The sequence below is a fragment of the Lonchura striata genome, chromosome 2 (genome assembly GCF_046129695.1).
Source record: "Lonchura striata isolate bLonStr1 chromosome 2, bLonStr1.mat, whole genome shotgun sequence".
Taxonomy (NCBI): Eukaryota; Metazoa; Chordata; class Aves; order Passeriformes; family Estrildidae; genus Lonchura; species Lonchura striata.
In genome coordinates, this window is record NC_134604.1 from 24307656 (window position 1) to 24318458 (window position 10803).

At 49.4% G+C, this 10803-nt stretch overlaps 1 protein-coding gene across 2 annotated transcripts; it reads left to right on the top strand.

The window, feature by feature from the left end:
* Window positions 1–439: 439 nt before the first annotated feature.
* ZDHHC23 (zDHHC palmitoyltransferase 23) lies at window positions 440–7849 on the top strand. 2 transcript variants are annotated; one of them, XM_021549013.2, is made up of 4 exons: window positions 440–609; window positions 833–1528; window positions 2244–2411; window positions 3213–7849. In XM_021549013.2, the coding sequence occupies exons 1-4, from the start codon at window positions 503–505 to the stop codon at window positions 3478–3480; spliced, it is 1239 nt and encodes a 412-aa protein (XP_021404688.1). In that variant the 5' UTR covers window positions 440–502; the 3' UTR covers window positions 3481–7849. The 2 variants fall into 2 exon arrangements, with proteins under 2 accessions (XP_021404688.1, XP_021404689.1); XM_021549014.2 differs by having other exon boundaries at window positions 833–1495.
* Window positions 7850–10803: the final 2954 nt, after the last annotated feature.

Here is a 10803-nt window from a genome sequence, read left to right on the forward strand (position 1 = left end):
AGCGTGGTATGCCCACTGACGATGAAACTCCTTTTCGCGTGCTTCAAGCGTTTTCCCAAGCAGGTTCAGGGAAAGAGGATGAATACAGAAAGAAAACCCAAGAAAACGCACTGCCCCGTCCCTCGCGGCCAGGCGGTGTGCGGAGGGCGGCGCCGGCCCGGGCGGCCGCAGCCCGCCGGGCAGGGCGGGGAGCGGCGCCGGCCCGGGCGGAGCTCGGCGGGGGCGGCCCGCGGCCCCACCTGTTGCGCTGCCCCTTTAAGGCAGGTGCCCCCGCCTGCCGGGGGCACCGCCCCCCGCGCGCCCATTGGCGTGCGCCGCCGTCAGGTGGACGGTGCGGGCGGGGGCGCCGCCCCCCGCACACCTCGGGGCGCGCGCGGCCAATGGCGGGCGGGCGCCGCTCGGGGGCGGGGCCGCGGGGCGGGGGCGGCGGCGCGCGCGGGGCACCTGAGGCGGCGGCGGCCGCTCCCGGCCCCGCGGGAGGGACGGAGCGGGGCGGGCGGCGATGGAGGAGCCGCTCTGCTGCTGCGAGTACGTGGACCGGCGCGGCCGGCGCAACCACCTGGCGGCGTGCTGCTGCGACTGCGAGGAGCTGGACGACGGCTGCGACAGGTACCAGCTCCGCGACCCCCGGGGGCCGCCGATTGCGGGACGCGCTCCCGGCGGCGGCGGCGTCCCCGCGGGACCGCCGTCCTGAGGGCGGGGGAGCTGCGCCCCGCTTCCCAGGAAACTTGTCGGGAGAGAGGGAAAGGGGAGGCGGCGGGAGCGGGACGGGGCAGGGGCGGGAGCGCGGCTGTCCCGGTGCCAGCCGGCGCTGTGCTCCCCGCGCTCGCAGGTGGCTGAGGTGCAAATCCCTGTCCCCGGGAGCGCTGCAGAGCATCGCCGACACCATCGCGGACCGGCTGCGGGTCCCCTGGTTCTCGGGGGCCGTCAAGATCAACGTCAGCCTCGTGCCACCGCTCGTCCTGCTGCCCGTCTTCCTCCACGTTGCCGCCCTGCACTTCCTGCTGGGGCTCATCATCCTGACGTCCCTGCCCGTCGTGGTGCTGTGGTATTACTACCTCACCCACCGGAGGAAAGAACGGACTCTCTTCTTCTTGAGCCTGGGGCTCTTCTCCTTGGGATATATGTACTATGTGTTTCTCCGGGAGGTGGTTCCCCGGGGCCACGTGGAGTATTCCCAAGTGGTCACTCTCACGTGTGGGTTAATTCTTATGCTTGCAGCCCTGACTCGAGCCAAGAAGGACCCTGGCTACCTTCCCATCCCAGCAGGCAACGAGAAGCCGTCACACCTGGGTTTGCCCAACGAGAGTATTAGAGGGAGCTCCAGCGGACTCCATGGCATCTCAGGTGCTGCCAGCAGTCGCGCTGTGAATGGGGAGACTAAAGGTTATTGCAGGATGTCAGCTGAGCAGCCAGCAGGTGTGAAAAAAGACTGGTGCACTACATGCCAGCTGGTCAGGCCAGCCCGAGCAGGGCACTGCCGGCTTTGTGGCAGGTGCGTGAGGAGATTGGACCATCACTGTGTCTGGTAGGTTTCGCACTGCTGAGGCTCCCTGTGTTCCGAGTTCCCTCTTTTTTAAAGTAAGCATCTTTTTTTACAGTCCCTAGCAAATAGAGTTGCTTTTGCTATGTGCAAGACCTTATGACACTCTTTAAATACAAAAAGCTTTGTATTTATCCTTTAAAAGAACAGTTAGAATAACTGTTTATTCTAAGTGGATTGACCTGATGGCTGAAAGCTTCTGCAGCATACTTCAGAGTCGCTTTTACTTCTCTACTGTTTTTCATCAGTTTGGGTTTGTTTTTGGTGTGGGTTTTCTTGAATTTGTTTTGTTTTGTTTTGTTTTTTCTTTAGACTTGATCTGTGGAGCACTATCAAACCTGCAGTTCAGTTGCATTAGTGCTCTCCTGGGGCAAGGGAACCCAAAACTGCCTTTTGGGTGTGCCTGTGGTACTGGAACCAAGGGGCAGTAAGGTGTAACATTGTCTCAGCAAAGGATATTACAACTGCTAAAAAAATAATGCAAACAGTCTGCTGCTGTTACCCTACAGGTCTATTGCCTTGTGTTTGTAACCTTTCTATATGAAGTTATAAAGATTCTTTGAACATTTTTCAAAGTTCTTAGTCTGTGTCCACTGGAAGCACCTTGGAAATCAGGTTCTCTGACAGCTGGGGGAGGGAGAAGAAATAGAAGACAGTTTCTTTTTTTTAAAGCAAAGTAATCTTTTCTTTCCTTTTGGAGGATTAACAGCTGCGTAGGGGAGCAGAACCATCAAGCTTTCATCCTTGCACTTTCCTTCTTCCTGTTCACCTCTGTGTATGGGATTACCTTGACCCTGCACACCATCTGTAGGGGCCGAACTCCGTTTGTGGCATTGTTCTACTGCCCCGGGGCCTATTCTGACTACAGGTGAGATGTCTGTCTGGGAGAGAGCTGGGGTGGGAGAAGGCTGGCTCAGGCAGCTTAGTTACTGTTCCTTGTTCTGCTGGCTGTCAGACCTGAATGCAAAGCGCTCCCTAAAAAACTGGAAAGCAAAGATGTATTTCTGCTTTTGCCAAGGTGAGCAGCCTGAGACTTGGAGAGAGCTCACTATTTATCTGGAAAAAGTTGAAGGAGCTAGGATTTGAAGTATTTATTGTGTTATATATATAGATGTACTTTTAAATATGTATGCCCCCCCACCCAATGCAGGTAAATGGTCTGACATCCTGGAACCCACACAGTTTCTCTCCTTCTCATTCCTTTCTATTTATCTAGTGACTGTCCTCCAAGTTATCTGCCTAGAGCATGCTCTGTCTGGCAGTGAAGGTGGTGGGAGCTATTGGACATGAGTTCAGAGACACAGATGGGCAGAGTACTGCTAGTACTCAAGTGACTCTTCCTCTTTTCCATCTCGTGACCTGTAAAGTGAGAGCATCCTGGCGTCCTTAAATAAGACCTGAGCACCATTATAACAGGAAGAGTGAAGAGCTAGGTTGTGTGACAGCAATGTGCAATAGTAGCTCTGCAGTAAAAGCTCTCATTAAGTAAACCCTGAAGCTTTAATTTTGAGAAAGCCTTTAAGGATTATCTGTTGAAAGCAGCAAAGTGAGATCACTGTGGCAGATGTAGACAGGGATTTGAAAGGATAGTGATTACCAGGGAAAGTCACTTTAAAGCAGCTGCTCCAGTACTAAATGGCTTCTTTCCTGTCTTTTTCCCTGCTGCCAGCTCTGCTCTGTCGTTCACCTGTGTATGGTACTGTGCCATTGTAACAGCTGGCATGGGATACATCCTCCTTATCCAGCTGTTGAACATCAGCTACAACGTGACTGAGAGGGAAGTCCGGCTGGCTCTGCGGGACAACACCGGACACAGGCTGCTGGGCGGATTAGTGATAGACACTGGCCAGTATAACAGGGGGCTCCTGTGCAACTGGGGCCACTTCCTGAGCCTCGGGTCTTCTCCTCCACAGCGCTCTGCCGAGGACATTGTGTGACACCCCTCTTTCTGTAGATGGCGTTGTGTCATGGCTCACTGACTTTGTTTAGCAGGGGAGCAACCCCTCCCACCAGGACTCCTCACACAGCATTTCCTCGTGGTCATTATGTGGGCTATCCCCTCACTGACAACAGCAGATGTTTTCCCCGGTGGAATGGTTCTTCACATGCTGTTAGCCAGCAATAGGATGCAGAAAGCAGTAAGCCATATGTCCAGGTGGGGAGAGGAGAAGCCTGCTGCCTTTTTCCACCGTGGGAAACTGTGAGAAGAGCACAAGGTTTTGAGAACTTGAGTTTCCCTTAGATGCGAATACTGGCATCAGGAGGAACCTGCTGCTGGGCTTCAGAGTGTGGACTGGTTCCTGCAAAGGTTAAGGAATCCTTGGGTTTGTACCTACGTGTGGCATTTTGGAGATATCAGAAGAGTGAACTTTGGATACAAATAACAGATGGACCCTTACAGAAACCAAGCTCTTTATGTCTAGGCAGTCACTGGGCAGTGCTCTCCTCTCTGGTGCATTTATTTATTTATTTTTACTATCTTTGATTCCATCCAGCTGTCTACATGCTTCCATTAAGTGCCTTTGTAAGCTACGTTCCTGTAGGACTTTGTAAGATCCCTTCACTTCTTGACCCCTAAAGTTGTTATTCCATCCCTGTATGTCTAAATGAGTGAAAAGAGATGCCATTGTTCTTTCTTCAAGCTGGGTCTGTGTTGTTTTGAAGGCTTTGCTCATCTCCCTCAGAGTATTTCTGCTCTGATTATGGGTTGTGACATGTGACAGCAGGTAAATACACCAAATAAGGAGTTTGAAGCACCACATGACAGTGAACTTTGAAGGCAAAACAAGAGTGCTGGTATTACTGTAGCTTTATGGAAATTACCTTATGTCTATGGGAGAAGGGAGTCTGTGGGAGAGTAGGCAATTCTGCTAGTAGCATGTTTGGTAGGTAGCATTTTGGTTGTGTTGCTGTTAGCACAGTGATCTTGTCTCCTCTCAGCCCAGTTACTGTGGAGCTGCCCGACTGTAGATCAGATTTCTCAAGCCAAGAAGACAAGGAACAGATCAGCCCTAAGGTACATAGGGAGAGGTGGAGGATGTGTTGGAGGTGTTTGTTTTTGGGATAGATGACCTGTGCTGGCACGTAAATGAATCTGTTAAAATCTGCCCTGCAAGAGTGCTGTTTTGTCCTCATCAACCTGCAACTGTATTATGGCCTGGACTTGAACTTCAGCCAAAATAACAAGGTCTTGGCGGCAGTGGTTTCTGGATTTCATGGGTGGGATTTTTTTGTTGCTTTTTGTTTTATGTATGCTGTTTGCCCTGCAGTAATAGGAGAGGTCTGTCTGGAAGACCTCAGGACCATGGCACAAGAATTACAGTTGAGCCTAAGGTGCAAAAGCAGAGATAGAGTTTTGTCCTAGCTATGATGTTTTCAGATATGTGCAGCATGTGTGGGTCATGCCTGCCCCTGCGTGCATGGGCATGGCAGGCAGCTGGGGGGTGTTGGGCAAGTGATGCACATTCACTGTGCTGCTTTGTGGTAGCTTTGAAGAATAAATGGATTGTGCATGGTGCCAAAAGAAAGAAGAGTCAGGGCTGTCCCTTGGGATCCCTGCCATATTTTTTGTGAGTGCTCCTCATGATATGTCCCAGTTTAAGGTAAAGACTGTGTCTCTCTTTGCACTGATTCGTTTCCTCAAGTGGCATATTTTATAACCAGCAGATAATTGAGGAACAGCTGCATTTAGAATGTGACTGTACAGTTACTGAATTTCCCTTATTTCTTCTTCCCCCTTTTCATCCAGTGAGCAGTTCTTTATAAGGAGGTAAAGGGGCAGTTCTTCTGCTTCTTACCTATAACCAAGCACAGTAGAAGATTCTGACCACCTTCTTGACCCTAATGTGAATAAAAAAGTGCCCAGCTGGACTGTGCAAAGTGTTCCTTTATGACCTTCTGTTTGGAGCTTGAAGCCTAATTCTAGGAGTTAAATTGAGACAAAGTACCTTCCACTTGAGTTGTCTGTAAATGTTTCCATGGCACATACCTATTGTGTGATGCCTGCTGAGGTGATACCAAGCTTGGCAACCCTGGAGATAAGGATGCTGTGGGCTAGCAGCATCTTCTTAGATCTTATCCTGCTGGCACTGAGGAAGATAAAGGCAGAAGGATTTCCTGGGAAATGAACCCCTGCAGTGGACACAGCCGACTTGTCCCTGTGTGCTGCATGCACAGGAATCAATCATGTACCCTCAGGCTGAACAAGCTCTGGGAGCTTTTGCAGGCTTGAAATAAGTGATTTCTCAGAGTCCTGCTACTCCTGTCTGGGAGAAAGCAGGGCAGATGACAGGGCTCTTCCCTGGCAGTGCCTAACCCTGGGGTGCTCACTTGCTCCCACAGGCAGAGATTGGTTGCACCTTTGCAGCCTGTCTGTCACTGTAGCCTGTCCCTTGTCTGTTAGTGAGTGGGAGGTTTCATCTGAACTGCTTACACTGAGACTCTCTGGGCTGTTCTCCCAGGCAGTGTGGAATCTCCAGTGCAGATTAGGAGCAAAGGACCTGAGACTACTGTAACCATTCCATACCATAGTCAAACATGCTCCAGTAGAGTGGGGGCAAAGTGCTGAAGTAAATTTTGTTTTTTGCACTGATGCCAGGGGGAACTGAAACCATTCAGGGCACTAAAGGGTTGCAAGGATGGAGTTTTTTTTCTAGGAGGAAAATGCAATGCTGGATCCTCAGTGAATAGGAGGTTCAGGTGGCTATAATCTGCATAGTAATGGTGACTGTTTCTTTAACGGCATGGCATTGGCTTACCTCTTCTTCCTGGTAGGATTTGCTTTGTGAATGCATTAGGAGATGAGAAGCATAAAGTAATAGGATATTTGAAAGGCATCTAAATGGGTGGAAGAGTTTCAGTCCCTTCAGATGCATATGTGGGAGCTCTCCTTTTCACATCCCTGAGAATTAGCAAGAAACCCTTGGAGAGTAATGCTGCTTTTCCAGTTATTGCAAGGGCAAACTGTTGTGATCTGGTGCGCTCAGGAACAGTTTCTTTTCTGAGTAATTTCCTGCTAAGCTTGGTACTGACCATGCTGGTAGACAAATGTTAAAATCTAGGCATACAGAGTCAGTCCTTGGGCTCCCTGTGTTAGTAGCTTCCTAGATCCATGCTGCCTGGGGGTTGGAGCAGCCTGCATGTGACAGGGCACTTGTGGGTTGTGTGTGACCTTCAGGCAAAGACCAGTGTCTCACTTGTAAAGCTGTATTCCTGGCAGTGCAGAAAACAGTACCCTGCTGGCTCTTGAAAGTTCTTCCTGAATGTGAAGAGAGGACCTAAAGGTGATCAAGAGCAGGGGAGGATTTTGGTAATAGCCAGCCTTGATGTTTTTCCACCGAGACTTTGGCAGTTAGTTTATCTTGCTTTACCCATGACCTTTTAAGAGAAATTTCTTGTTTCACAAATAGTGTGGACTTCTGCAGACCAGGCAGCTCTTAGGGGGGCAGGGTTCTGGTTTTGCTGGTGTTGTAGTGTTACACCCTCAGTGTCCAAATACCATCACCCCACTGTTTGGTGTCTGTACTAGGAGCAGTGCACCACTAGATACACCCTGTAAGTGGTGGCTTGGCACTCTTTAACTGTGTCCTTGTGCATTGTGCTTTTTTGTAGGCGAATCACAGATCCCCATGTCAACTGTTCCTCCATTTAACTTGTCCTCAAATTACAAAAGTCACTGGTGAGCCTGAGCTGGTGCTGCTTGTGACTCCTAATCACATTTCAGCCTTCATGCTATGATGGTGCTTTTTTTCCCTTTAAAGTAGGTTGCTTTCAAGTGTCTTAATGAAACCATTTGCTGTAAAATTTTTTCTGAAGAAAAAATGCATACTGCCTCACTGCCTAATGTCTTAATAATGTGCTTGGTTTTTTCCTCCTATATGAATGTATATTTCCTCATTAGGGCAGGAAGCATGTGTGATTATGGATGTGTTTTCCTGTATTCCTTTTAGTGAAAAATTCTACAGTTACCTAGGACTTTTTTTTTTTTTGCCACTACCAGGATGTTCTTGCAGCAAAAAATCTGTTTGCAGACAGGTGAGGTTCTTTCTGAAATGTGGGAATTCAGCATCCCAAGATCTTGTATTTATGGAATTCCTCTACTGATAATGTGAAGAGTGATGGGCTCTGGAAGAAAGTGGGAAGTATTTTTTTTTTTAAACCTGAACTTTAGGAAGAAATTTTGTGAAACATTTGTGAGCTTTTTTGAAGAGATTGATGTGTGTATGTTTGTGTCATGTGTGTATTTTGCATCATGTTCAGTGTTTCCAAATGGGTATTAAATGAATCAAAATAAATTAATGGAAAGTATCTGTGGAGTGGCCTGTTGATTTATGTTGACACATGCAGGCAGGCTAAATGATCAAAAGCTGCCACTATCTCATGGCTATTCAGCTCTGAGCTGGACTTGGGAATAAGGGAGCAACAGGCTAGAGAAAACTTGGGAAACAAATGTTCTGCAAAAGTTGACCTTTGGGTTTGTTGGTAGTGAGATGAAAGAGAGACCTGCTGGCAGTTCTCAGCATCCTAGGAACATTCCCACATGGTTGCAGTTTGAATGAGGATCTTTCATCCTATGAGCAATGCATTGTCAGTATCTGAGGAGGTTCCTGGCCTTTTTATCCTGTGTCTTGCTTTCCTCCCTGACACCTGCCCACATAATACACCCAGCACCTCAAGAAGGAACAATCTCTTGCTTTAAACCCTTTTCTAAGCCGTATTTGGAAATGACATGGATATTCTGTTGTAGATAGTGGGAAGAGATATAACCTTTAATTCTGTTGGTATCTTGGGACAACTGCTCAAAGTCAAGATAACTTTTAATGAGTAGACTTACAGGTGCCTTTGATTGTTCCAGAGCTCTCCTTTGATTTGCCTGGGTGGTACTTCTGTCTGCTGTTCAGCTGTCTGTTTGAAGATAACTTTGCACTGCTGACAACAAGGACCTTCCAGCAGGGCAAAGTTGGATGAGATTGGTGTTGTGCAGAAGGGTGTCAAACTTGGACACCCAAGCATGACCAGCTTTGTTAACTCCAGTGCTGTTGATGGGGACAGAAGAAACTTCTGTCTCTCCCTAGCTTTTATTTTTTTCCTTATATTCCCCATATTATTGTCTGGCTGTGCTGGCCCAGAGCAGAGCCATGCCTGGAGTGGCAGCTTCTGTGCTGGGAAGGCCAAGGTGTGCTGCTGGGGCAAGTGCCTGTAATGGATAACAGCTCTACAAAGATGTGGGCTGTGGATCACACTGCAGTGGTCCATGGACCCCCCCCTCCCCCAGGCCTGGGGGGAGCAGAGGAAATTGTTTAATATTTCAGGCACCCTTTCAGATACAGTTTGTGCAGGGCCTGGGGGACTTGGAAGTGATTGGTGTACAGATTTAATGAGAAGATGGTATTTCTGTGGTTAAGGTTTTTTGAAAACAGCGTAAAAATGCTGTAGGACAGGGGTGTCCGGTAGAGTATGGAGAGTTTGCAATCACTTCAAGGTTCTGTATTTGCTGTTGCACTGCAGTAAAAGTCCTCCCCCCACCCTGTGCAGGAGAAGAAAGCCTGGCTGTGCAGCCACCTCCCTCTCTTGCTAAGAAAAGCAAGGAGCTGACAGGCAGGAGCATGCCTGAGCTGTGAGTGTGGGCTGCTGACCAGCATTAAGGCACTGACATCTGTATCTAGCCAAGTGTTGGAGCAGGAGGAATGCTCTGGCACAGCTGCAGGCTGAAATGGTTTCCTTGGTCTGACAAGCTCTCTGTCACCCTCCTGTGGGAGCCTCAATTTCCAAAACACCAACATTGTGCCAGGGATTTTAGAGGTATCCTGTGCAGCATCTGGGATGGCCTTTCTTCTGCCAAGGAGGTATGAGTTGTTTCAGCCAAGTGTGGCTCAATAGGGAAGTCAAGGGGCTTCTCATCTCCCTTTTGCTTTAGACCATATTCAGTTTTTGCCTGATTCCTGAACATCTTCCGTATTGCTCAGCTGGATCTAGTTGAGACTTCAGCTCCATGCTTGCACTGGCAGTAGTCCAGGGCTGTCATAGCACACCTGGATCTTCTTTTGGCTTCTTGCTGCTGCAACTGTCCAACCAAAGAGTGTCTTGTCAGGAGAATCTTTCAAAGCTAGTAGAAATAGAAGGAAAGCCTGGAAGGTAAGAGTATTGGAAGCAAAGGGCAGTTTCCAAAGTGTTGACTGTACTTCAAGTTCTTTGGAGGCAACTAAGCCACACGTAAGCAGCATTATTTTCATGGATGGTGAGGGGGCACTGAGATGAGTGGGAGCTGTGGGCTGTAAAGACAAAATGTGCATTGCTAGGGAAAGAATCTGCAGTTCAGTAAACTGGATAACACCCCTGAGTAGCCAGAGTGCCAATCCACCTTTTTAGCTGTGCAAGATATAAATTTGATACATACCCAGCTTGTTACTAGGGTCAGTCCCAGGCTGCATGTGGGCACATCCATGCTACTGCTACAAACTCCTGTTCCTCCCCTTACAGCTGCAGCATGTCCTGTCTCTGGCTGGCTGGAATGCTGCCTTCTCTCCAGATGGAGATGCTTTCTCTCTCTTGCCTTTTGTCCTCTGGGTCACTATTGTCCTTACACTGTAAATCCAAGTGGAGGGTGGGCCAGAGGCCTTCCTTGCTGTGTTCACTGTCAAGCCCCAGTAGGGAGGAAAATTCCGGCAGAAAAATAGGAGTATAAGGCTGGTTCAGGAGTTCCAGGAGCTTGTTGGGCACTACATGGCAGAGACTTACAATGGGAAAGAATGTCATACGAGCAAGTGGATTGCTGTTAGCACCAAGTGTAGTTGCTGGCTGCACTGGGGCATTGCTTTGGGAGCTCATCTCCAGCTCAGCTCCTCCCTGCCTGTTTGGCTCAGTCCTCTGCAAAAAACGCCCCCTGCTCTTCCCTGCAATGTGTTATCCAGCCTCTCCCAGCTTGTGCTTCCTCTCACAATCTGCCTCTCAATGCAGCCAGATGGTCTGAGCTCGCCCACACTCCACGCAGCACCTTCAGCTCCCTGTGCTTGGAGAATGTGCTCATCCGACCTGCTGCTGGCCAGGCCTGCAGGGAGATGGGGAGTGTTTGGCTGCTGCAGAGGGTGGCTGTGGGAGGTACCTGGGAGTCACAGCTGTCTTCAGACCTGCACCGACAGCCTGGCTTTGTGAGCAGGGTCCTCTTTCTGGTCACATCCCTGTGTCCACATGGACAAGTTCCTGATGCTAAAGCTCTGCGGTGTGCTGCTGTGCTTGGGCACCCACCCTGTCCTATGCCACTT

What these genes read in the sequence shown, in the direction of transcription:
- ZDHHC23 (XM_021549013.2), top strand. Translation starts at nt 503, where the DNA reads ATGGAGGAGCCGCTCTGCTGCTGCGAGTACGTGGACCGGCGCGGCCGG. An exon ending in CTGGACGACGGCTGCGACAG is followed by an intron (nt 610 to 832) that starts GTACCAGCTCCG and finishes CCGCGCTCGCAG; the next exon opens with GTGGCTGAGGTGCAAATCCC. An exon ending in GGGGCCTATTCTGACTACAG is followed by an intron (nt 2,412 to 3,212) that starts GTGAGATGTCTG and finishes CCCTGCTGCCAG; the next exon opens with CTCTGCTCTGTCGTTCACCT.